This window comes from Megalops cyprinoides, chromosome 2 (genome assembly GCF_013368585.1).
Source record: "Megalops cyprinoides isolate fMegCyp1 chromosome 2, fMegCyp1.pri, whole genome shotgun sequence".
Taxonomy (NCBI): Eukaryota; Metazoa; Chordata; class Actinopteri; order Elopiformes; family Megalopidae; genus Megalops; species Megalops cyprinoides.
In genome coordinates this window covers 12,536,753-12,562,219 of record NC_050584.1, presented here as the reverse complement: position 1 = coordinate 12,562,219, position 25,467 = coordinate 12,536,753, and the positions used below count along the sequence as shown (strand labels likewise).

The 25,467-nt window shown below is 47.5% G+C and overlaps 1 protein-coding gene across 3 annotated transcripts in view; it reads right to left on the bottom strand.

Moving 5' to 3' along the window:
- The window catches only part of LOC118772738 (collagen alpha-1(XV) chain-like), a 68,834-nt gene that overhangs the window by 23,326 nt on the left and 20,041 nt on the right, over positions 1-25,467 (bottom strand). For all 3 annotated transcript variants that reach the window (XM_036521309.1, XM_036521311.1, XM_036521310.1), the window contains exons 3-10: positions 12,593-13,140; positions 7,459-7,533; positions 6,860-6,958; positions 4,848-4,989; positions 4,214-4,260; positions 3,927-4,115; positions 2,766-2,792; positions 1,176-1,238 (exon numbers count right to left, since the gene is read on the bottom strand). In XM_036521309.1, coding sequence (XP_036377202.1) covers positions 1,176-1,238; positions 2,766-2,792; positions 3,927-4,115; positions 4,214-4,260; positions 4,848-4,989; positions 6,860-6,958; positions 7,459-7,533; positions 12,593-13,140 — 1,190 coding nt within the window. The remainder of the gene's footprint in view (positions 1-1,175; positions 1,239-2,765; positions 2,793-3,926; positions 4,116-4,213; positions 4,261-4,847; positions 4,990-6,859; positions 6,959-7,458; positions 7,534-12,592; positions 13,141-25,467) is intronic.

Genomic DNA, 25,467 nt, shown 5'->3' with positions numbered 1-25,467 from the left:
CTGATACAGCCCCGTCACACACAATACTTTCTCACTCGTACAGCCCCCTCACACACAACACTGTCTCACTCATACAGCCCCCTCACACACAATACTTTCTCACTCGTACAGCCCCTTCACACACAACACTGTCTCACTCATACAGCCCCTTCACACACAATACTGTCTCACTCATACAGCCCCCTCACACACAATACTGTCTCACTGATACAGCCCCTTCACACACAATACTGTCACACTCATACAGCCCCTTCACACACAATACTGTCTCACTCATACAGCCCCCTCAAACACAACACTGTCTCACTCACACAGCCCCTTCACACACAATACTGTCTCACTGATATAGCCACAACTCATACAATGCTGTTTTTTTTAAACGCTGTCTCAGCCACAGACAGTCAGGATCACTCATACAATGCTGTTTTTCTCAAACACTGTGTCAGCCACAGACAGTCAGGATTCAAAACCCTCCAGATAATTCATAACCCTCCAGATAATACTCTTTCATATTTCATATTCTCAGTATCTTCAGCAGACTCCCTCATTAATGAAAGGCACAGGATCAGATGGACCACAGGTACTTCAGATAAAACATCAGTTTTAAACCAGCTGCAGCTGCACTTCACCTGACATTCTTCAGTACAGCTGTTTCCACTTGTGATACGTGCTATAACCAAGTTACACCTGAGGCTGGGCTCGGGTATTCATGGGTTGGCTTAAGCATTCTGGACAGGAAGTAGGCTTGGAAGGGAAACATGGGTAGGGTGTACAATCCAAAATGAAAAGCAAGCCAGCAAAATTCATCTCCAGGAAAATGATTAACTTTCACTGGAATCCTACTAGGATATCCCAGACACCTTCGTCGTGGGTGGTACAGTGAGATTTCTGCCCAAATAGCATCCTTTTTAAAAATACCTTCAACATGTTAAACGTTTTTGTATTGTGCTCATCCTTTTCATAACAGTAATTGTTTTCCTGCAGATTACCGAAACAAGAGAAAAAGACTATAAACTTACATCTGTATGCCCACTTTATAACAGGTATTGTCTGCATATTTCCCCACTAAAGCTGAATATATTTCTAGCCCTCATTGCTGTCAACAGACCTATCTGCCATCAGTTTGGGAGGTGATAAATTGTGATGGGAGGTGATGTGTGTTTATGTATTCATACCTTTTCTCCCTTGGCTCCCGGTTCTCCTGCCAGTCCAGGAAATCCCTGTGGTCCCTGTTCTCCCTGAGAGGGAAGAGCACAGAAGTCACTAATTTCAGATCATACAACACGCAACCACAATCAGCAACATCAACACAGATGGACGCATAATCAAAGGGGAAATGCAAAGTATACACATTCAAGCTAATCCATCTTCTGTTTACTGGGAAAAAAAATCTTTTGAAATCCTTAAGCTGTCATTGATGGCAGACAGTCTGTTAGTAATTTTTAGCTCTACTAAAATTAACTACAAATAATATTGTTGCCAGAAATAAGCAGTGAACTTAATCCCTCTGTAATCTTATCTATGTAACTTTCTTGCTTGTTGAAAAATGGGTCCTTAGTGCACACCACAGCAGTAAGACCTTATGTGTAAGACTTGTGCAGACATCTTTAAAAGGCCGCACAAATTGAGAAGCAACTTTCTAGGCTCCAGTGCATCTCTGTGCTATTTCCCTGATTCATGTGTCTCCAGTTGAAGGAAACACAACCGTACGGGATCAGCTTTCTAGGGTGTTTCTGACTTTTTCGAGAAAGGAAAGACAACACTTCTTGACCCAGAGAGCAACCCTGAACTCCTTTAACCCCACAGGCAGCAGGCACGACGCTCCCGGGAGCCACGGGGTGGTCAGTTCCCTCACTTCCCTGAAAGCGGCCCGGCAGATGCAGACGTCCTTAGCGTGCCTGCCCTAGCAACCCGAGGGGGGTCACGGCCTCGGATTCAGCTAATCAGGCGCAGGGGTGGTATTCCTTTCCCCAATCAAGCGGAGGGGCACATGAAAGGCCGTGATCAGCTCCCTCCTCCAGGTGTCTCCGTTCTTTCCCCTGTGCGGCGGGCGAATGCGCCCTAATTACCCGGCTATAGAATTAATGGAGCGGCGAGGTTCCATTTTCATCGTTTTGCAAAACATTTCCATACTATTTCCTTCCCGTATTTGGCTTCGCATTTGGTTCTGGCGCACACATGTAAAAAGCTGGATGGGTCCAGCTGGCTGGAAGGCAGGTATGTAACAAGGACCGGAGTGGAGACATAGAAGCACAAGGATAACAAAGGACAGAGGAGCATCCACAATGGAGTTCTGGAGCTATGCCCTTCTTTATCTCTTCTGAACAGTGGTCTCATTCCAACCACTTTTTCTCAATAAAGAGTTGGTATTGCTAACGCATAATAACCAGGTGACAACACTTCAAATAACTAAAATTATATCATATCGAAACTAAAGCACTGTAAACTGTATTTCCTATTTTGTGGTGAGGTACTTAACACACTTCCTGAGGTAATTAATTACTCTATGGGGCGTATATAAAAAGGTAAGAATACTGACCCCGATTTCTTAAACTACTAGTTTAGTATTCTTACTCTATATCTTAAATAATGTTTGCTCACTGTGATGGAATTGTGGCAGGCTTTCCGGCACAAATGAGTTGACACACAACAGGAAGTGCTCCCTTTGCTGTATAGTGCTTTCAGATGCTTGGATGAAAAGTGCAATACATATGCAAGACAACAAAAACTGCATAAAATATCTGACTTAATTCAACAATACTCACCGGACTGCCATCTTTACCCCGACTCCCCTAAAAACAAAGGAAATTTTATTACACTTCTTTTCAATCTAACAAATCGATTCCTTGATCGATAAATAATGCTGAATAAGAATGCAGAGATGTTCTCCATCCTGGCCTGAAGACAGGGATTTAGGGAAAAGAGAAACTGCCTTTCACTAATGTCCCACCCTGCCAGGAGGACAGTGAGTACTTGTATTCACACTCTTGGGTACAGCCATCAGCAGGGTATTCCTTAATGCAGCACAGGTTATGGAACGTGTGAGGCTGTAGCAGCACAGCAGTCACTCAGAAGCTCATGATGTCAGCAGTTCTCTGCGTTCCCCTTGCATTCGATGCAGAACAGACCTGTACGATCCACGACATCTGAAGACCACAAGGTCTTCAGGCTTCTACTTCCATCATCCCGTCCAAATATCCACTACCACGATCATTATTCAAATCCGCATACTTTGAAAAGGGCTGTACTAAATGTTCTCGTCCAGGGACATGTATCACTTATGTCACATTACAGCTTTGGATTGACCCCGATTTAAACATCACCCCTTAGTTATGTAAGAGAGATGTAATCTATGCCAACACAACGAATTGGACGCACATAACAGACCCTGAATAAATAGATGCCTTTGTTGTGCTCAGATCTGTCTGAGAACCAAAATAGAGCAGATTTGTTTGGGCAACAAATGAGTGGTATGAGCCAAGCCTCTCTAAAGACGCTGAATGCTCTTAATTGGGGAAAGTACCACTGTTTGCCAAGGCTTTATTGTCTATTACACATTGCTTAGCATGACAAATAAGATGGCATATGTTAAAGCCGTTGTAAAACTGCCAAAATGACAGAATCAGTAGTGGCCTGGTACATCAGGCTATAGAATATTATTTATAGAATATTATTTTTCAGTGACTCACTAAATTACGGCTCCACAGCTATATTGTAACAGAAACACAACTTTTCCTGGTGTCAGTGGAAAAACAAAATCACATACAAGTACCTAAATATAGCATCATTCACAACCTACTGTTAAAGAATGAACAACCTGTTTTTACAGAAGTTGCTAGATACATTGAAAGATTTTTTTAAAAGACAGTGAAGATAGAAGTAAAAAAAGGGGAGGGAGTGACACACAGGCAAACAAAGAGGCTTACGTGCTGGCCATCTTTCCCTGGCGCTCCTGGCACCCCTGGAGGGCCTGGAGGCCCCTGAGGCCCTCTGGGACCGGGCTGTCCTCCCTCTGGGCTCCCTCTGGAGGGCACGGTTGGGCCCGGGGGCCCAGGGGGTCCAGGAGGGCCGGCGGGGCCTCGCTCCCCTTGTTCTCCTTTCTGTCCTGGGAACGTCTGGAGATCCACCCAGCATGACGTTACATAACTCATAGTTAGTCAGTCTTTGCATAACATTACCTCCGCCGATTTCCACACCACCTGGGTTTACTTACGCTTCCTGGTCTGTCTCCTCGGTCCCTGTCCTCTGTACGGCTTGCACCTGCAGAAACACCCAACCAGCAAAGCTAAGGAACACTACACCCTTTCGCCAGCATATGGAGTTGACCTCAGTGGCATTATGCAGCAATTTACTTATAGGTGTCAGGATAAAAAACACACACAGACCTACAGCAGCAGCTCTGTAAACTATAAATGTGCACTGTAGTCTCGGCTACAAGGAATTGGATCAAGCCAGTCTGCATATATGCTAACTTGAAGACAGTCTACCTGTTTAAGCCACAGGCAGTTAAAAAGCCCTCTAGCTGGGGATAAAAACCAAAACAAAACTGGGCCAATCACTTTCATTTCTGTTCCACCTATGTTCTGTCTCCCCCTAGTGGCACCCTCATTCTCTGCTGTTGCAGCAGTCAACAAATATATTCTGTGCTGGCTTTCTGTTTTCATAGCAGCGCAAATGATTTTTTCTGTATGAAAAGATCATTCTTGACTTGATAATATAACATGACATGCTACTTTCATATACATTAAAGCTGTATGTAGACATGGTCATCTTCAATAGGTTGTCTGAGGGTGTTTCACCAAAGACTCAGACTCGTGACAGTTCGCTCACAGGTCCGTTCTGCTCACCTCTCTCAGCAGTTAGCTCGATCCCCTGGCTGGAAGACGGCTCCTCAGTGGGGGTTACGTCGCCTGAGTAATCGTCGGCATCATCATCGTATGGCGCCTGCGTGGGTGGGGCTTGAACAGGCGTGCTCAGCGAGTCCTCTGGCTGGGGAGGTCAACAGAGCACAGAGTGTGACCACGGGACCATCCGAATGTTCCCACAAACAAAAGGGATGCCCTCCCTGGCGCTACAGCCAATCGGAGAATGTGTGGTTTGATTCGTGTCTGTTTATATTGTTTACTCAGCCCCTGCACTTATATCGTCTAAATATAGCTTCTCGCAAACAATCGCATTTACATTAATCATTTGGCAGATGATTTTATCCAAAGCGACTCACAAGTGAGGCAGAGTACATCACAAGCAAAAAGCCAATCAACAATATCAGAAGCACAGCATGACCAAGTTTCAATAGTTGGCCAGACAAGGTACAAGCTATCTGCTAGAGATAAACGTGCACGAAAGAGACAGAGTCACTTTTTTAATTGAAAACAAAGTATAACAAAATATAAGAAAGTGCTTTAGGTGGTAGTGTTTCAGGTGAGCGCGGAAGAGCTGTGTCTTCAGATTTTTCTTTAAAGATAGTGAGGGAGTCAGCAGAGCGGATGAAGCGTGGAATTTCATTTCATTATCAGGGAACAACGGCGGAGAAGGTTCTGGAAAGTGAGTTTGTGCTGCGATGTGATGGGACCAATAAACGCTAGCAGAAAAGCAGAGCGTAGGTCAGGAGGGAACATAGACTTGTGGTAGTCTCAATGTTATTTTTCTTGAGAACAAACGCCTTAAAACGAGTCACTTGACGTGTGAAAAAAAATTGAAGCGAATGTGATATAATGGCCTCCAGCAGAGGGAGATGTGGCCTGCTGTAACACTGGGGCCTTGTGCTGCTGCTCTCGCTGGCTCTGCCCGGAGGGTGGCCTGTGTGTGCGGACCAGACGGCTCTCGCATCAATTGCCCGGCTCTGCGCTGTGGGAGCCGGGCCGGCCTGGCACGCGGCGCCGACATGTGGTCGGGGTTTTGGCGAGCAGCTCTGCCAGACGAACGGGACCGACTCCCCGAGCGCGCGGAGGACACACAAGAGCTGCTGCCTCGGCCAGTCTGCCGCCGGGGGGGGGTTGGGGGGGGCGTGAAGGCATCCCGCTCGGCCCAGCCCAAAAAAATCCAGAGCTCAGCGCTCTCCATTCAAAGCATGCTGTATCAGCTTTAGAGTAAAATCTCACAAGCATTTCCTGAGATGCTCCAGCTGCCAAAAACTGCAGTGGATAATAAGTTCAAACTGTCCAAGTGTAGCCTAAGGAAATCATAGCACACGACTGAACCCACAACAGTCTGGTCAGAGGGATTCCTAAAGGGAATATAAAGCTCATAAAGTCTCTATAATAAATAATCTGAATCCTACAGTAACCTTACCTGTCCTATAGGACTCTTTTTTAAGGGATGTGCAAGGCTTGCCATTGGCAACCACAGTTTTGGCCACTCTGAGTAAGCTCCAAGCAGGCAACGCTATGCTCCTCAGTCCAGACAGGTTGTGAAACCCTGTACAGGAGTGTGATGCTGAAATTTACAGCCCCGTGAGCGAGTCACCTAGTGACCCCCAGCCCAGCCTAATGGCTGGAGGGAAGGGTGAGCTGGGTTTCTGGGCTCAACACAGGATTTTTACTTGAGTCATATTCAAGACAGACAAAATGCAGGCCAAGCACTGAGAGTGATTACCTTGTTCTATCGAAAGTGCATTGTGATATTAGCAGAAAACAGCGTGTGATTCAGCAGCTGTCTGTCAGTACAGGAAATGTTTTCTCACAAACAACGTCCAAGAACATCAAGAACATCTTAAAAGCTGCAGAGGCCGACATTCCTCCGTGTTAGGGCCGTTAACAGATCCTGCGTTAATAGGCTGCGTGTTTTGTCTGGTGAGCCCAGCCCTAAGTCAGTTCTCAGCCTTTAGTGTGTGTGCGGGCGGGTCCTTCTGCTGACTCACCCAAGGCGATGTGAACTCTCTCTCATCCACACGCTTCTTCACCTCGTCCACCGTCTCCCTGTCGTCCAGACTGTCATCCCCACTCCCATCTCCCGAGGCCTGGAACAACACACACACACACACACACACACACACACACACACAAACGTTTCAAGTCTGCAGACTACACCTTGCAAAGGAAGCTCCTGTTGATTTTGGAAAATAGATTATTTTGCTGTTTAATTGCATCATTGGTTCTTTCCAGATGAAGATATTTCATGTCCTTTGTCCCTATCTTCTGTCTCTATCAGGTCATTAGCTATGAAACTACCATTATCTCTTTATACATAAATTATACGTAAACGTAAAGTCATCTTCAACCTCTTAAAAAGGAGCAGAGGCCATAAATAAAGCACCCAGTGGGGTGCTTTCTGGATGTAACGTTTCCACCACAAGCGAACCAGTGGCAAACCACACTAATCACAGAGCTGCAGTGTTACCAGTGCGCCACTAGAGGGAGCAAAGGGTTCACAACTTCCCGGCTGAATGTTTACGTTTGACAGTACTCTCTTTCCCCGGGTTCCTACCCTTCTGCAGAATCTGTTACTCAGATAACTCACATATGGGTCGTCCTCCTCACACTGCTCCTCTGCTGCTCTGGGGTCAGGCTTGAGAACGAGCTGCTGAATGGAGCCCTGGAGAGGGAGAGAGATAGATGCATAGATAGACAGAGAGTGAGAGAGAGAGAGAGAGTGAGAGAGAGAGATAGAGAGAGAGAGAGACAGAGAGAGGGAGGGGGGAGGGGGGAAAGAGAAGAGAAGAGAGGGTTTACTACAAGAGTCATGCACCAACCCCCCTTCCCACATACACACACATGCTTAAACATACACACACACACACACACACACACACACACACATACACACACTTGTACGCCTACATAAACTCCTTCATCAGGCTCCGATGAACGGAGGAATGCAGCACATGGAAAGGTGCCAGGTAGCGGAGAAAAAAAACCCTCACAGGCCTTGTCTTAAAAATCCCCTCTTCAGAAATCCAACTCTGCAGAAAGCACAGATCACAGGAAACGCCTTTCAAAAGCACATGCAGATGGCACTGACTGAAGTGCCACGATTGTGTAGACATGTACTTTATCGACTTCAATTCTACTTGACAATCAGACATTAAACAAATGCATCCTCAGATGCCAGTTTCTACTGAGTGTTGGCTTTACAGACAATTACCCTCACCTGCATATTACCTGAGATGATTTCTAAATTGTTACAGCTAAATTTCACTTTCCCCAGACTGCTGACAGCCAAAGGTGAGGCTTTCAGCCTCGGCATATGTCTTTAATTCAACAAAAACCATATAAAGAGGCACTTGGGAAAGGGGGAGCGTAAATGATGGCAGACCCAACCAGGGACATCTGTTGCGGCAGTAAACAACGGCTCCAGATAAACAACAGCGGGTGGATATTTCCCAAAAATATGTGAGCGTCTTTTCATGTCTTGGAGGAATCAGCAAAAATGAACCAAATAAGAGACACGCACTGAAAAGCCTGAAAACCTGCTCCTGTGACCTGTATTCCAGTTGCTGAGCTGGCCACCAGCGGCTGCAGGCTAGCTGAGCGGGACTTCCATAAAGTGGATCAGCTCATCCTGCCGGCCCTTTCAGTGGCCGCTGGGGGATCATGGACAGGAAGTCGGTGGCGTTTTTGGCCCGCCCGAGCCGGGGGAGCGTGGCGGTCCGGCTTCCCCCTCGGAGCAACGCGGTTCCCAGCGGAGGAAGAGCGGCTCCTGTTACCCGCGGCAATGACTTCCCCGGCCCGGCTCATTAGCACGCCTCCCGCCCCACATCCGGCGCAGTCACGCTCCGCCGCCCGGCCAGCGACGGCGTCAGAGCCGGGCCCCCTCGCGGGAGGGCCTCACCCAGCAGTGACCCGCCGCCTCCGCCCGGCCCGCAGAGGGTGGTAGGGACAAGGCCCCGGGGCCGCCACGTCACCTGCGTCTTCTGCTTCGATCAGGGGACGTGGGAGCCAGAAGGAGCTCCACATAAAAGGGAGTCCAGTGAAAAACATGGCGTGCGTCCACAGGGAAGCGTGCCCGTGCAGGCTCATCCAGACCGGAGCACCGTAGCAGCCATGGGGGTGGCCAGAACACTGCTGACTCAGGGTCATTCTGTCTCTGTGCAGGCAATCATCCCAGAGGCACTACCCACTGCTGTGAATGTATTCTCAATCCTGCCATTTGATACGTCCACCGTATGAAAATGCTGTACATGCTGAGAACCAATTTTTTCACCTTGCTAACCCCGACACAAGAAAACAAACAAGAGCTGCTGAAAAGGGTTTCTCCCAAGATCTTTGAAGCAAAAAGCTGTATTTTCCTCTTCAACAAACAAAGCTGAGGTAAGCGTTAGGTAACATTTTTTTTGTTTTCCCTGCTGCTGTGAAGCGTTTATCTGATGGGCATGGCCACGTAAGAATGCATGTCCTTTGAAAAGTGAGGTCAGGCTGGGCCTAAGAACGGAAAACATGGAAAAAGCCAAATGCCAGAGCCTAAAAGATCAAACGCAGGAAGTAGAGACCCACAATATGAAAGAGGGAAGAAGGAGAGGCTTCTTTTACGGCCTGAAGCATACCAAAGTATAAAAAAATAAAGCGCCGGACAACGGCCTTATATGGGAGAAAAGAAAGGGCGCACCATCGTAGCCATCAAAGAAAGGACACGGGAAAGAATGTTAACATCGCCTAAAGGAGGGAAAGTGTGCGGATCTGTGTGACTGACGAGCCGTCTAAACAAACTAAAAGACTAAGTCCCAGCTGGTAAGCCTTGGCTCTTGGCACACAGCTTCCCCTGCAGCGAGACGAGGCATGTGTTTCCTATTGACGGAGGGATGGGACCCATTACCACTTCACCTCACTCCGAGCACCCTACTAGACAGAGGTGTCAAAAAATATAAATTATTGCTTAATATGTATGATAAAAATAAGGTATTAGTGACATGGACCAACTGCAGCAACAGACATATGCTTTGTTATCTGAAACACAGTGTAATATACCGATTTAACTGTCTGTTGGATAGCCCCTGTCTGACCAGCTAATGGACTGCATGAGGCAGATGACAAAACAAGGAGACAGACAGGGTACGGGTGGACATCAATATCACCAGGGACATGACAGTGACGCAAAAGAACACATTTTAGCCTGTGTGCATGTAGCTGCCATACCATCCATTCATATTTAGCCAAATTTCCCATCAAGCTGAGTATGTAAATGACATAGTCCACTATGAATGGTGTAACATAAACAGCAATGAGAAACTAACAGCAGAGAAGTGAAGGGCCGTCAAATCACAAACTGAATGAGGTGTTTAGGGTGTGCTGAAAATTTAGAGCAAAAAAGAAAAAAGCCACAAGTTTGAAAATCAAATTTCAAACTGCATAACAGACGTATTTTCCGTGGCTGAGTAGCACTGCACAACCACTGCCAACCAAGAAAGCCTTTATCAGTCCAATGTCTCATACATTATCCCAAGCCAGCGCACTGTGTGTGTATGTACACTACAGGTTACATAATGTGGCTTTAAGTGAAGTGTGGAGCCCGTTTGTGGGCCACTGTGGCTATTTATTGTTCTTACTCACAGGTAAAGACATGGGATCTCAAGCGCGGCTGCCAACGAAAACGTTTTAGCTGCTGGAAGCCATGCTGACTGTTTCACGCTCTTCCCATTCCACCGCCTGTTAGGAATAAAGACTCCCGTTTTGGTGGGCCTGTGACCAACGAGATGTGCATTTCAATTAGCGGCGCACTCTGAGAGACTGTAGCGACTGCAGGGAGGATGTGGAGAACACCAGCGAAGGGGTCCCTGCTTTTATACGCCGTACGTGTATGCGTATTCAAACAAGGGCGCCGCGGAAATGATGTGAGCACTACTGCAAACGGGAGGACTGTCAGGGCCACTGGGTCAGAGAGGATTGTGGGTAAATCATCAGTGTCACCGGCGGATGAGGGAGAGTGAGGACTACCGGCAGGAGACAGATGCTGCGGTTTGGAGAGGCTCTCTCGCAGCCAAAAAAGGAAAAAGCCTGGAGTCTCTCTGCAAGGTTTGGTGAAACTCACCCAAAAGTAAGTCCTTTCTTCCATTCTTATTGGAACTTGATGAGAGGAATCCCTCCCAGATATTTATAAAACAAGCCTTGGTGTTACCTCCTCCTTCCGCTTTACGAGATATGGACTGTCAGGACACGGTGCCCTGCCATCATCCTGTTCTTCCTTGACCTGGGCCTTCACCTTCTTTGCAATCAGGCCCTTGTTTTTCCCTCAGGAAAAGCTGTTCCTTACCACAGAATATTCCTTTACAAGGGAATTATTTAACAGCCATTTGTAAATAATGAAAACACCCAAAACTTTTGAAATGCCAAATCACATCTCAAAGGTCATAATAAATGTCAGTCAAGTGACCGGAAATTATATTTATTGCTGCATTTTTTTTTTTTTTTGCAACACTTGGATCTAGGTAGAAACTTTTTTAAAACCCAAGTGATAAAATGCAAAATGCCCTCAGTGTTATTCCATTGTACCACTGGAAAGATTTTGCACAACAATAACCATTTTCATGTGCCTGGCACATTATTTCATCTCTTAGTAATGGAATTGGATTTTTTGGCTGTTCAGTGGGTGTAATTCAAAAGGCCAATACATCATTCTCAGCACCCAGAGAGGACAAAGCGCAGCTCTGTCAAGAATTTAAACTAGGACTGTGGATTAGCAGAAATTTGCTGAAATCTCCTTACTGTAAGATCATATTGCCCCAACATGATAGTTCAATTTATTACAGTGAGTATACTGGTAGTATTGTGCTTCCATGTTTCAGAAACAAATGCCAGTGGCGAGGTTCTTGTTAGCTCAACCGTACATAATGTCACGCTCTGTTAAAGCACTAATACCTGAATACAGTAAGAGAGACCCACGATGATTTAACTTTCTGAGACAGGAGTCTTCATAAGAGGATACACAAAAAGGAAACAGTCAACGCAATGCTCCAGATCAGCATCAGCAACGTCCTTCCTCATTTTCATTCCCATGCGGTGTGAACTGGTGTGAGTCAGTGAGCTGACGTCAGCGTCACGCTGCCAAGGTTTGGCACGTCATCTTGTCGTGTTGCGATGACTTCTTATAAAATCAGCTTGGAACTTAATCTGTTTGTCTCTTATTATTAATAACCCTTAAGTAGAATGCATTAAACAACCGTATCCACCACAACAGAGAACTCTGTTCAAATGGCATTGGCACAGTGCTTTGTCCTTTGATTTGACTAACGAGGCAAGTGGCTTTTTTTTGTTTTTTTACACAAAAAATTAAAAATGTACGCAGACATGAGATTTCACAGGAAATTTTAAAAAAATTATGCTTGAGCATGCACTTAATGAGGTTAAAGTGAATGCATACGACAGTAGTGTGACAGACGACACACAATAGCAAAGGAAGCAATTCCAGAACCCAGCCTGGGAACTGTGCTGGGAGGTGTTAAATTAAAGTCTGGGATGATTCAACAAAGCTCAGTTCCATTATCATGGAAATGCGACGTACTGACTTTCATTGCCTCTGCAGGCTTGGTAAACGTAGGCCGTTTCCTGGTGCACACAGACAAATACTTAACACACAACACACACACACACACACACACACACACACACACATACAGACGCAGGCAGAGTTGCAAAGAAAGAGCTTCAAAGGCCTCACTCACCACAAATCTTTCCAGGCCAGTCCCCCCGGCGTTGCCAACGAAGACGCCGGAGCTGGCCTCGAAGGTGAGCTGGCCGGAGCTCCTCTGGAAGGCCACGCGGTGGTACTCCTCGCAGTCCATGTAGAGCCGCACCTCGTCGTCCTGCACCGTCAGCGTGAAGCGGTTCCACTTGTTGGACATGTCGGGCACCTTGAAGGACGCCACCTGCTGGGAGCGGGAGGACCCCTGTTCGCTGTAGTACAGGATGATCCTCTGCGTCTGGTCCTCCACCGGCGTCAGGGCGAGGCCCAGGTACACGATCTTCTGGAAGGCGTCGGTGATGGCGAAGAGGACCCCTCCCCGGCTGGTCGTGGGCTTGATGGTGACGATGACGGCGAAGTCCCGGAAGAAGGGGTCCGGCACGAAGGTCTTGGTCAGCCGGCCGATGTTGGCGTCTGGCCCAAAGCTGAAGGCCGGGAAGCCCTCATAACCGGTGATGAAGGAGACGGAGGGAGGGAGAGGGACTCCGATTAACTCCGTCAGGTCGAGGTGGCCCTTGGAACCACGCTCTGGAAGACAAAAAGACTCACCTCAGCTCGCAACCTCAGGACCAGATGGGTGCCACTTTTGCACACAGCAGACAGCTTAAAGGAAAGGAGCAAGCAAAATTGGCTGGTCTATTAAACTAATTGCATCAATATTAGTCTCATTTTGACTTTAATTGCACCCCGTTTCTACACAACCCAATGGGGTCCATTCATTCCCGGTAGCAGCTGCCCCTCACTGACAGCGCTAGAAGTTGAGAACTCACAGGCGGCCTCAAATTTGCCAGTGCAAACATGCCCTAATTTTGCTCCCAATCAGCAGCGCAGTGCCAGGGCAGAGGCTGGGCTCCACCCACCCCTGGCCTCGCCGCGCCAGAAGAGTCATCTGACTGTATTCCGATTTTTAGGCGCACTCCAACAACAACTGTTCCTTCACACAGTTATACCAATCCAGCACGCACCCTGGTGATTTCCTGGTACGACGGCACTGCTCTATAAACAGATCTACCTGTATCACTGCTTTCACATTTGTGCTCACATCACCGCCTCACCCTGATACACACCTCATTCACATCGGCACTCCACTATCACAAGGAGCTGGACATGCCAAGAATGAGGTACCCCCTCCCAGCACACACACACACACACACACCCTGTTCATGTCCATCCCTCCTGCTGTGACCAGCTTGTCCCGCACTCACCACCATGACCCTGGTCAGGACGCCTTCATCTCCAGCTATTTCTGTCTGCATCAATGGACTTCTGTTCCCATGAAAAAAGGGTTTGATTCTGCTTGTAATTTGTCAAATTTGCCAAGTAGAAGAGGACAATTATTAGAGTGGAGCCTTTGAACATCTGCTTCACCCCGCTTCCCCGTCTAACACTACCAATCCCCACACTCCAGCCATCCACACATGTTCCCTATTACATACGGCCCTGCAGAACAATCGTCTATTCTGAGGAGGGCAGCGGGATAAACTAGAGTCATCTGGTTTTCATTAACATCCACTAATATGTGCACAACGCAAAATCTACTCCTGTAAATCATCTTAGCGACATTCGCCACTGAAAATGCAGCTAGCACTAGCTGGACCCTTTGTCAATTTACATGCTGTTTGTGCATGTCTGACTCCTGACCATATTTGCTGGACTGGGGACAAACTGGACCATGACTCCAGCTGGCACAAGCGAGCACGTCCAACTGGCCCAGTGCCGGCAGCCACACCCCGCAAGATCACAGACACGCTGCTCCAACCCTCTCACTACTCCAAAATCCAGGCCCACATCAACAGGGCTCACCTGTAGGCCAGTGTACTAGCTAAAGCCCTAGACACAGCCCCATACTTCATACAGGTCTGGTTGGCTGAGCATCAACATCACTCAGTCTCAAGTTCACAGCTTGAGAGCAGATTTCAAAGTCAGCGCCTGAAGCCTTCCAAGTGTCGACAGCCCGTGGCGGCATGCTCTGTGACAGTGACATAACCCATGTTCATACGTACGATATAAAAACACTCCCACACCTACACGTCCCGCTGACCCTCTACCGAGTTATGACACAACAATCAACAGAGCGGTGAGTTTCAGACAATTACGGGCACTCCTGCGCAGTTAGCGAGAAGGAATCCAATAGTGTTTCCTGTTTATTGGCTTTCTCCCGTAATGAGAGCGCGTGGCCGGCGCCTCGGACAGATGCCGCTCATTAGCTGCGTGGATGTGTAGCGCCGAAACAGCAGGGGGACACCCTTTATGACCTGAGCTGCCATCAAAAGAACAACCCGCTCACCATTCTAACGAAGACAGAGAAAGTCCTCCAGATCGGCTTGGCGTGCAACAATGGCTAGAACAAAACAACGAGCTGCCGCTAAAAGTCTGCAATGCAGACGGGCGAGTGACATTTGCTTGCATGTGCCATTGTGCTTTTCTTTTTCCAGCAGGACTAGCTACAGAGAAGATTTTCCAAGTCTTTAAACAAATCAAGGAGTCCCTGTGATTAGCAACCAGAATTACACAATGATATGCTCACGCTGAGGCTTTGTGTCAAATGAAATAAAAATCAAAGACTCAAAGGCACGTTCCATGCCTGTCTTAAGCGACTTTGTTTCTGGAGATGCCCCCACCATGTGCTTTCAGAATAGAAAACTACTGAAAACATTTTGAGATACTGATTCAGTGCAGTCAGGAGTACAGCACATTGTAAAATCTCGCTCACAATGTCCAAGAACAAAGTCTTTCCACTCCATCGCCAGGGCATGCACTGTGTGGGTGTGTGTGCATGTGAAATGCATTCGTCTCCCTCACCGGTTCATTGCAAACTGGCACATCAATGCCGGAGGATTGAGAAGTGTGTAATCTGTCTTTAGGCCGCATCCCTACAATGCTGCATTGTTTTTTGGGCCACTGGCTGCGATGAAGACCGCTGCCATCTGCACAAAGCCCCTTTGCGTCTCCACCTGGGCTGGTAACACAGAAGATGGGCCTGCCTCTGCAGAATGCGCAACACCGCAAGGGTCCGGGCGAAGAACCTCTAACGTTTCGCTCCCTGAAAAGGGTTTCCGCCTTTTCGGTCGGGTCGGGAGGAATGTAAGGTCGTAACACCTGTCACACGCACTCCCCACCGCGGGGCGAGCAGAGCCGCCCGGAGATGTTTCGCAGGCTCCACGCGGTGTGTCCCGCGGTCGGTGTGTCCCCGCGGTCGGAATGCGGGGGCTGCCTCCCTCCCCAGCCACCAGCGGGAGGCTCTGAGACAATGTTCAAGCTGAGACGCCCTTGTGCCAGGGTCCCCGGGAGAGTTCAGCCGCTAATCCTATTACCGTAATATCATGTGACTGAGATTTGCTGTAGTAAAGAGTGGCGGAAACCGCTTGCCAGCTTCCTTTGACAAAAAGTCTGGCCTCAATTAAGCAGAACATTAAACAGAGGCAGGGAAACATTTCAGGTTAGCAGAGCATGTGCTAATGTTCATGAAGGTGTGCTGCTTGGCTGATCTAAGCACACTATCATAGCCTGTGGGTATGGCAGTCTTATCTTTCTATATAAGTGCCCAATGCACGTTCTTTAGAGACTTACTATAATCTCTGCTGTTTTTAATCTTCTTTTTCAGCACCTAGTTGCTCTGTAATACGTAACGCAATGGGTGGTATACTCAACAGCATTTCTGCAGTCTCACTCTGTCAGCTAATTTTTTTTTATTAGTTTTACTGTTTGTTACCTTTATTATATTAACCTTATATGTGCTATGGAAGCACAAGCCTATGGATGTTTTGGCAACTGACTGTAAACTCAGTTATTTCAGAGACATCACAAGATCATCCATTCACTGGGACATCCACTTATGCATAAGAAGACTCAAAACACTCTTGCATCACAACAAACAGTAAACATAGTTTTTTACGACAATTTGAGTAAGGGACGAAACAGACAAAGCCTTAGATGAACCTAAATCTAAATGACTACAAAGAGTTTTCTCCCTTTTTTTAGAAAATAAGCCTCACTGCAAACATGAGAGAAAGAGCAGCTCTCTAGCATGACCCTGGCTCCAGCGCTCTCCTGACTCACCGTTCTTCCACATTTTCAGGGGTCTCTTCTTTGTTCTGGGCTTCTCTATGCTGGTCCCAGCCTCCAGAGCGGTGGGACCGAGGGTTTTGGGGGCCAGGGCCTCCGCGGTGGTTAGGGGCTCCGTGGGCAATGACGTGCCAGCCGCCCCCGTGGCGGCGGCGGTCGCCGTGGTGACAGGGGCCGGAGTGGTCTCCTGGCTGCCCCCGAAGAACCAGCCCCACCACTGGCCGCACACTGGCCCGCAGAGGGCCAGCAGGAGGCAAAGACGCAAGGCGCCTGCCTGCATTCTGACAGAGAGAGAGAGAGAGCGCAGACTCCGGGGGCCGTGGGCTCGCCGGCTCCGATCCCTCACCCGCTGTGCGAAGCTCTGCTGCTCCTCTCAGTCCGTTCCCCCAGCGAACGCAAAGCCTCGGCTCCACGCCTCCTGCTGCCTGCAGTCAGGGGTCTTTAAAGGGCAACTCGGCAGCCACCGCGCTGCACGGCACTCTCCGGCAAAATGGGTTTGTTAAGCAAACGCGCCCGTTAGCGACTCGCTCCTCTGGCCCCCTGCTCCCCTCCTCCCACACCTTTTATGATGTAAATGAAACACAGCTCAGGCGGCAGAAGGAGTTGCCTCGTTTGGACCAACCACGGGTCGTGCTTGTCCACAACAATGGGCACGCTGACATTGGCTGCGCTGCCCTTTGCTTTCATGTGCTTTCTCCTGTCCTTGATTGAGTTATTTCATGCTTATAAGGACATTCGGATCCAACCGCTGCAGACATCAAGGTGAACGGAGTTCCTGAGAAGCCGCGCAATGACATCGTTAGCTGACACGCTCCACAAACCTTCATGTCGCTGCACATCAAAGCCAGGGTTTTGCAGTCTGAAGGATCAACATTTTGTTAACGTCAAAGGCTGCTAAATCTGTAGGTGGATTGAAAAGTTTACCTCCTCGCCCAGATGGCTGCCTTTCTGCGCTAGTTTTAAATGATTCCTACACTCTGTCATGATGTGGATTCTTTATTTATATTTATACCTTTTTATATCCAGGTTAATAGCTGAATTAAAAAAAGTAGAGAAAATGGAGAAAACGTAAAGATAAGGGGGCATTAAATATGTCACAAAAAATGGCCATTATTCTCGTGATCTAGCACCACCTGACTCTCACCCCTGAGAAAGACTTTATGCCAGTGATAATGAAGTGACTCATGTGGTTTTGGCAAGGAAAGAGACGCTACAATGAGGAGAGATCACAGGAATAAAAGTGAAGTCTGGCCGAGATCATACTGAAAAAAGCGAATAGACAAGTCTCATGGGAGTCTCTATTAGTGAGGCTTCATATTTTTGCTGCACCATATTTTTGTTACATGCCCCAGCGGTGTTACAGATGGATGGCAATAGAGGACTACAGGCACCCAGCTAGAGAGCAGTGGTAGGTAAGACCAGAGCCCTGGGCTAGTGGTAAACGGTTCTCTGTCCAGGCTGTGATGCCTGTGTCATGCCTGCGGTACCGCTGAGCCCACACAGAGAAGCATCCCCTCAGCATCACCAGATCGGAACTGCTCACAGCACGTAGCGCTGGGGTAAACCAAAATCGGCCAATTCCTGAATGCGGGCGAAGAAAACATTCCGCTCAAACGCACCGCCTGCCAAGTCTCCACAGCCCAGCGATCAGAGAGGGCCAAGCCCAACGACAAAGGGTGACTTGTTCTGATTCCGAAGTGGCACCGCGAGGCCCCGTAGACTGCAACCGCTCCTGACCTGGCTTTCATCAGCGATGTTCCCATAAGGCTGTGAGAACAGGGGCCTCTGTGGGCCAAAGTGCAGGCACCGGGGCACGGACGCGGTGCCTTCAAAGGGCCCAGCACTGCCTTAGCTTAGCTTGGCCTTAGCTTGGCAGTAGTGTAAAAGATAATGGGCTGGAGGTAAGTCCTCCTCTAGGAAACCGATAACTGTCTCCACAGGAGCATGCAAATGCCTCCGCCAACAGCAGGGCGCCGCTTTCTGAGGAATTCGTGATGAGATTCCACTGTCAAGGTGCCTCTGTGTGTATCTCTGCATACATCACCTGCAGTGTGCGCACGGAGCTCTGCTGGGATCAACCTGGGAATCACAGCGCCAAAGTAAAAAAAATGTTTGGGGCGCTCTCCAGCACGGCAGCGGAGAGGAGCCAGTGTGGCGAGCGGCCTGGCAGTGACAATGAAAGCGGAATGATGAGAGCTCAGGCTCGGACAGGCTAAGTGGAGCAGATGAGGGATTTACTCTAATTTGGAGGCGGGCCGGTCAATTTAGCCCGTAATGGCGTTTCATTTGTGGGGGTCAGGGCCGGTCCCTTCTAATCACCCGGCCTTTAGATACACTTGGCCGGGCTCCAGGGGGCCAGAGAGGGCACAAGGAGCCCCTCGCTACGCTGTGTCCGCACATCCTCCAGTAATTGGCCTGTTGTCATAAGTCATCAGCACTGACCTGTTATAGATTTACTCGCTCATGTTGAACCCCCATTTGCACCAGTGGCTTACAAGCCCACGCTCAGGATTCTTTGTTTGTGTTTTGCAGGCCACATGATGACCGACCCTCGTGTTTCTTGGATGTCAATGTACGGTGTGGGAGGGACTGACTGTGGAGAGGCGTTGTGTTTCTCCCCAATTGTCTATAGAAATGTGCCACAACAGTCAGGAAACTGGACTTCTAATCAGAATAGTGCAGGGTCCTAAAACTGTCCTGTATCCAGCAGTATAAACTGGCCAGTTGTAAAGGGTGCTTGGCTGAGGCCTGTGGATAAACAGTTCACTCAGCCAAACAACCCCGCCACAAAAACCAGCGTAATAACTGGTTATTAGTTGAAGATGTAACCTCGTATCAGCCAGTTGTAGCTCCTATACACCACAGAATTGCTATATACCGCAGTGCAGTCAGCATGGTGTACCCATACAAAGATGAAAAGAATGACAGGCATGTGGACCGTGTGCAGGTGAGTCAGGGATCAAGTATCACCTATATTCCCGATGACAAGACGGACCCCCTGTTCAGTGAATGAAACACCTTACCATCAGGATGAAGGCTTAGAATTCCTGCCTTTGCAACAAGCAAGGCACAGAAATCACCTGTCAGCAAAACTGTCTCTCTGCAGCTCAAGGAAACTAATGTATGGCTTTAACTCATGTACAGCATAGTATTAGGATGTCGGATTTGATTTTGGAGAGATAACTAGTTTAGTTCATGAAGCTTAACATCTTGAATGAAACTGGTTTGTACTCATTCAAAGAACTGTAAGAATGTAGTATAACATATGCAGAACTGTTCATATGAAACATATTCTGCACTCATATGTGCATGCATCACAACTGCCGGTTGGCCTGTTTTGCCTGTCCCTAGACCTTTTTCCCCTGATAGTGTAGAATGAAGGATACCAGCAAATACAAAGATACCGAGTGCTGTATCATTTCATTCAAAGCCAACACACTGCCTGCAGTAACTAGGCAAGTCCACAAAAGTGTGAGGTTTACTTTAAAGCACAGGCACTTTGATCAAAAGGTATCTGTAACACACAAGATGCTGCACACATGTTCACTGTAAGCCACTAAACCTCCTTGGATGGGGGCCTGCTCAGCAAATAATAAGTAAAGTTATGCATTATTGTGGTGGGGCTGAGAGATGAGGGCCTGACGATTGGCTGCCGAGAGAGAATAACACACCCAACCCCTAACTAACAGCCAAGGTTAGTCCCTGAGTGAGATGGTGCCCACTGTCTGGCCTGAATAAAACATTCTTGGGATGTCTATAAATCAACATGTATGATTGTCACATAAACAACCACTGTAAGACTCAGTAAAAGATCCTTGAAATGGGATTCCGGACATGGAGAACATTGCCCTGGCCTAGAAAACGATATCTTTCCCCATGTGCTTAATTATCTCCTGCTTCAGATGGGAAAGCAGGCATATCTGGGAGCAAAAGCTCCCAGTGGCTGAAGCTCTGGAAATGAGGCCAGCGGTGTTTACTGGTGTGGATCCCACCTCCAGTGAAGACGGGGTGCCCTCTGGATCCTGTTAATGAGCCTGAACTTGGCACAAACATCCGCGCGGCGTCCGCCTCACCATGTGCTCATCACAAGAGGCGAGGGGTCACAGGTCAAATACCCGCGCTTCAGGGTAGCTGAACGCCGGGCCAGTCTGACGGTCCTCAAGCTCCATCAAGTGGCGGGATCCCGAATCTCTGCCGCGTTTAGTTTAATTCCAGATAAAATCTGTCTGAAGCCGAGTGTAAATACCTCGCGAACAAATTCTCAGGTAAACAGTCAGCCTTCCTCTGGCAGGGAGGCGGGCACCTGTTGCTGTGATGGCTTATGATCGTGCTGGTGGAGACAGGACGTGCTGTTCCCGAAGGTGAGGGGGACGACGGGCCCATCCCGTGGAGCGCCCCTTGGGGCTCTTTGATTGGGCCTCTGGAGCCTGTGAATGCACCGGGGACTGTCGCTTCTGATCAGCTGCTACGTGCACAAGTGCGAGTTAGACACGGGGGGGGATTACCGTCACAGCGAGCGGAGCTACGCGATATGACAGAGCCCACAGCTCCGTGAGCCCATAGTTCCAATTAGCAGGGAGAGGGGAAATGTACCTCCGAAGCACTTAGCCACATTCAAGCTAAACAGCTCTGAGACGACTCCGCTGAGTTTTCTGCCTTATTTTTTTTGAAGACAGGGGTAGTTCAACATAAATTATTCTTCTGATTTATGAAGAAGCAGAATTTCTCTACCTTTTACAGCTTGTACAAAAGGTCTTGTTAAGCCACAGAAGGCATTTTTCATTTTCCACTGCTCTGCTGGATAACAGCTAGCCACAGTTTCACTGTGATTGTGACTGACATTAAAAGCGGACTTCCACAGTCATGGTGCTGTCTTGGTGACAGTAAGATCCTCCCTGGGGTCTTTGGCAGTAGTACACTTCCAGCTTGTGGACATCAATATTAACCATTAAACCCCATTGAAATTCTCTGACATGTGATAGAATAGCTTCGTTTGACTAGCAATTTAGACACCACATCCCATTTTGATGTTTGTTAAGCTTATGAGGCATTGTTAAAGCTTCAGCTTCAAGCAGTAAGCAACAGAAGCAAGAGAAGCCATTGTGGGTACGAAACCTAACCAGCTCTTCATCGCTTTCATTTGTGTGGCCAGAAGCTCAACCTCAAACATTTGATTTATACTCTCTATGGTTAAGAGAGTTACGTCTGCATAAGCAATGGGATTTTGAATTCTGAAATGCCACGAAACGGTGCAGAAAACATCAAGCAATGGAAAAACTGAATCATGCTTAAATCAGTCATAAATAAAGCTTTAAAAACATGCCCAGGTACATTTACTATGACATATGTAATCATTTCTCCTATTCTATAACTTAGTGGTTCCTAGCACTGGGTAAAACACGTTTTAGCACAGATTCACTGGGGAATCTGGGGAGGAGAACCTGTTATCAAGTATCAGTCAGATCCTGACTCTCCCAGCACTCTGGCATTCCGAGCAAAGCCAGACTCAAAAACTCTTATGCTCTTATGCTAAATCATGGAAACGGAAGACATTTTCATCTGCAAAGAATGTGAATTATTTTTTCTCCTGTGAATCTTATAGATGTGAGTCTACAGCAAACCAGATTTAGTGTATCTAGTGTATGGATACTACAAATTTAATTACTGCTGAGAAAAAAAATACCAGGGAATTGAAATTATGAATGCTGTATAAATATGCTGCCTTTGGCATAGTGATTTGATTAAGCCCAGCAAAATACTTTTCTATGCTTAATTTATTGCTGAAAAACATGCCCTGTTTGTTGCTGAAAAACATCTGGTAATTCATTTTAAATCAAGTTCATCTAAAGGATCTGCATGGCCAAGTCTTTTTTCCCTAATGTTTTTGTCAGCACACTTGCCAGAATCACAAGCAGACTCACAGCAAAGGAGAGCTGGGTTACAATGCTCCTGCATTTTGACTTCACTTTGTAGTTATTTAACACGTCATTCTCTGTATAGGACCTGCGAGCCACTACACAGCAGGCCCCTGGCGTGATATACTGCCATGCTATTTCAAACAGCAACTGACAGCTCTGTAGAGAGAGTATTTAGCCCCCTACCCGTGGTTGGTGTAAGTCTGTGATTTCTTGGACTGCCGTGTGTGTGTGACAGGATCCAATTGCAGGGTTTCACTTTTGCAGTCAGGCCCTCTAACAGCACAGGACAGATGCCATGATGATGATGATGTTTGTGAGGGTTCTGAGGGGCTCTCGGGCGCTCATGTAGTGGGAAGCACCTGTGGGGGGCATGGGGCGGTCTGCTCCTTTTTAGAGAGGGGTTGTTCTCAGCAGAGACCGGCAGACACGGAGCTTCTGGGAGCAGCAGGGGATGGTGGAGTGGGTGGGGAATTCCCCAGCGGTTGAGTCACCGATCTCTCTCCTGAGAGGGAAGCGGGCAGCGCATTCAGGGAGAAGGCTGCACAGGAAGGGATCAGTGGGAAAGGAGTGGGCAAAAGCACGACCCGGCCCCCTCCCACCGGCCTGCACCACGAGCCGCGCGACCGCTTCTAGGAATCCCCGTGCCAGCTCTTTTCCATAACCCCATCTGCAGAATTTAATTAAAATCACAGCTCCTCGCGAAATCAGCGAGCCACTCATCCGGCTGCTGCCTCCAGCCATTGTGCGGGTTGCCAAGTGAATGCTTAATTGCCGTTTTTTTTTTTTTTAACATTGTGCTTGAGCAGAATAAACGATTTTCTCCCCGCAGAACAAAGTGACTCATTTTCATGAATTACTTCTGCAGAAGGAGACTGGGAAACAAGAGAGCAAACACAAAGAGCCCGGGGTTTCAGGAGACAAACAGCAGAGGCAAGCGGAGAGAAGCATTCTGGGAATTCCCGCAGTGGCCACGGTTAATTGGAGCTCATCTCTCACACCTCGGTCTGAACGCCGGGACACAACCAACACACTCGCTCACCTTATGGCAGGTACCGAAGAACGGCAATCTGTTTTGAAAGAACACACACTGCAGATGCCCAGGGTACTCTGCCCTGATCCACCCCAATTAAACAGCAGAGCTTGAACCTCCTCCAGGGTACAACTGCAGCGCTCCAACCCAAACTCAAACCATCTGATCACAGCCTCATCTGGTCACGAGCTTAGCAGCATGCTGTTCCACACTGATGCCACCTACATTTAATGGGTGAGCTGCCAATCATCTCTTCTCTGTGTACATATCCAGTCAATACCATTATACACCAATTCCAGACCCACAAGGAGGCATTCTAAATCTTTTAAGGTGTTGCAAGAAGGTGAAGAAGAGGTTTAAGCACTATTTACTGCCAACGGCTATGCATATGTAACTTGACACAGTAAAATCTGAAAACCTTTCAGCTTTGTTTATGTGGCTGAAAGTACTTGATCTGGATACCAAAGAGATTGTAAACAAACCTAAAATTCCTATTACGGGTTATAAACTGAAATTATTTAATGAACTTCAAAGTGTAGATGTTTAAGAAAAAAAAATCCGATGCAGGCCTTCAGTAAATGTTTACAGTTCACTGGTGCGTATTTCTTTACAACCACAAAAACATGCAGACGTTTCAACTGATTCAGCACAGGTGTTTCGTATTTATTCAGCATCCAAGCCAAGTCTGTTGCGCCGTTACGGTTTGGGATTTTATCACCAAAGATTTGACTAGTGTTCAACTACATTATGTGTGGTTTTACTGAAGTGTATGACTACAGTACCACTTAAAAGTTTGGACACATCTAATTGAAATGGGAAACATGCATCCAAAGACTGATGTTTAAATGCTTGAAATTTCTTTCCTTTCTATTTTTTTAAATAACAGGCTTTGAAGAACCTAATATATAAGACTGTTTTGATTTGTTTAACGCCTTTTTGGTCAGTGCATAACTCCATGTGTGTTATTTCATAGCTTTGATGCCTTTGCTATTTATTTTAAAATGTGGAAAAAGGTAGAAATAAAGAATAAAAGCTGTGTTCAGACTTTTGACTGTTTGTCTATGTCTTCAGTGACTGTATATTCCATGTATATATCCCCACGATGCCTTTCTTTTGTACACAAAGACATCAGGTCTGGGTTTACAAGCCACTTCAGGTCTGTCAGTGCTTCTGGCGACAGCTGTGGTCTAAACTGAGATACTGTACGCACAAAGGCGGAGCACCGAGGGGCAGTGATGTTTCTCACCACAACAAGGCTGAGCTGAGTAACAGGTAGTGCCCCTCTCTGCGGTCTGTGCATACTTATCTCCGTCAGATGCAGGGTTATCACCGTATGCACGGTGAAAGCAGAAGGCCTGACACATAGGTGATGAGCCAGCCAGCGCTTACCTCGGCTTGCGCCATCCACATGCACAGATACCCAGAACTGAGAGAGACACACTGCCCAACTGTTCCCCTCTCCGAGATAGGCAATTATCCCATTCTGCATTTCTGCCTTCCACATACACCAGCGGAGTTTACTTTTCCCTTCTGCGACTCAAAGCGGCCTCTGTTTGACATATTTATTTAGTCAACCGTTTTTTCTCACATATTTTCGGCCAAGAGCACATTTTCGGGACATGCTCATCGACATAAATGTCTGACCTCATATATTTAATGCAGTCATGTTGTCCCTTCAACTTGAAATGATTTTAAAATGCACTACTATCAGTTGTGACTACAGGGAGAGAGCTTGCATATAAGCCAGTGTGCACAGCTACATCTGAAGACAAAAATGCAGTATTCCTCTCATGAGCAATAGTGACTTAAAAAACAGACAGCATCAGCTGGAGAGACAATATG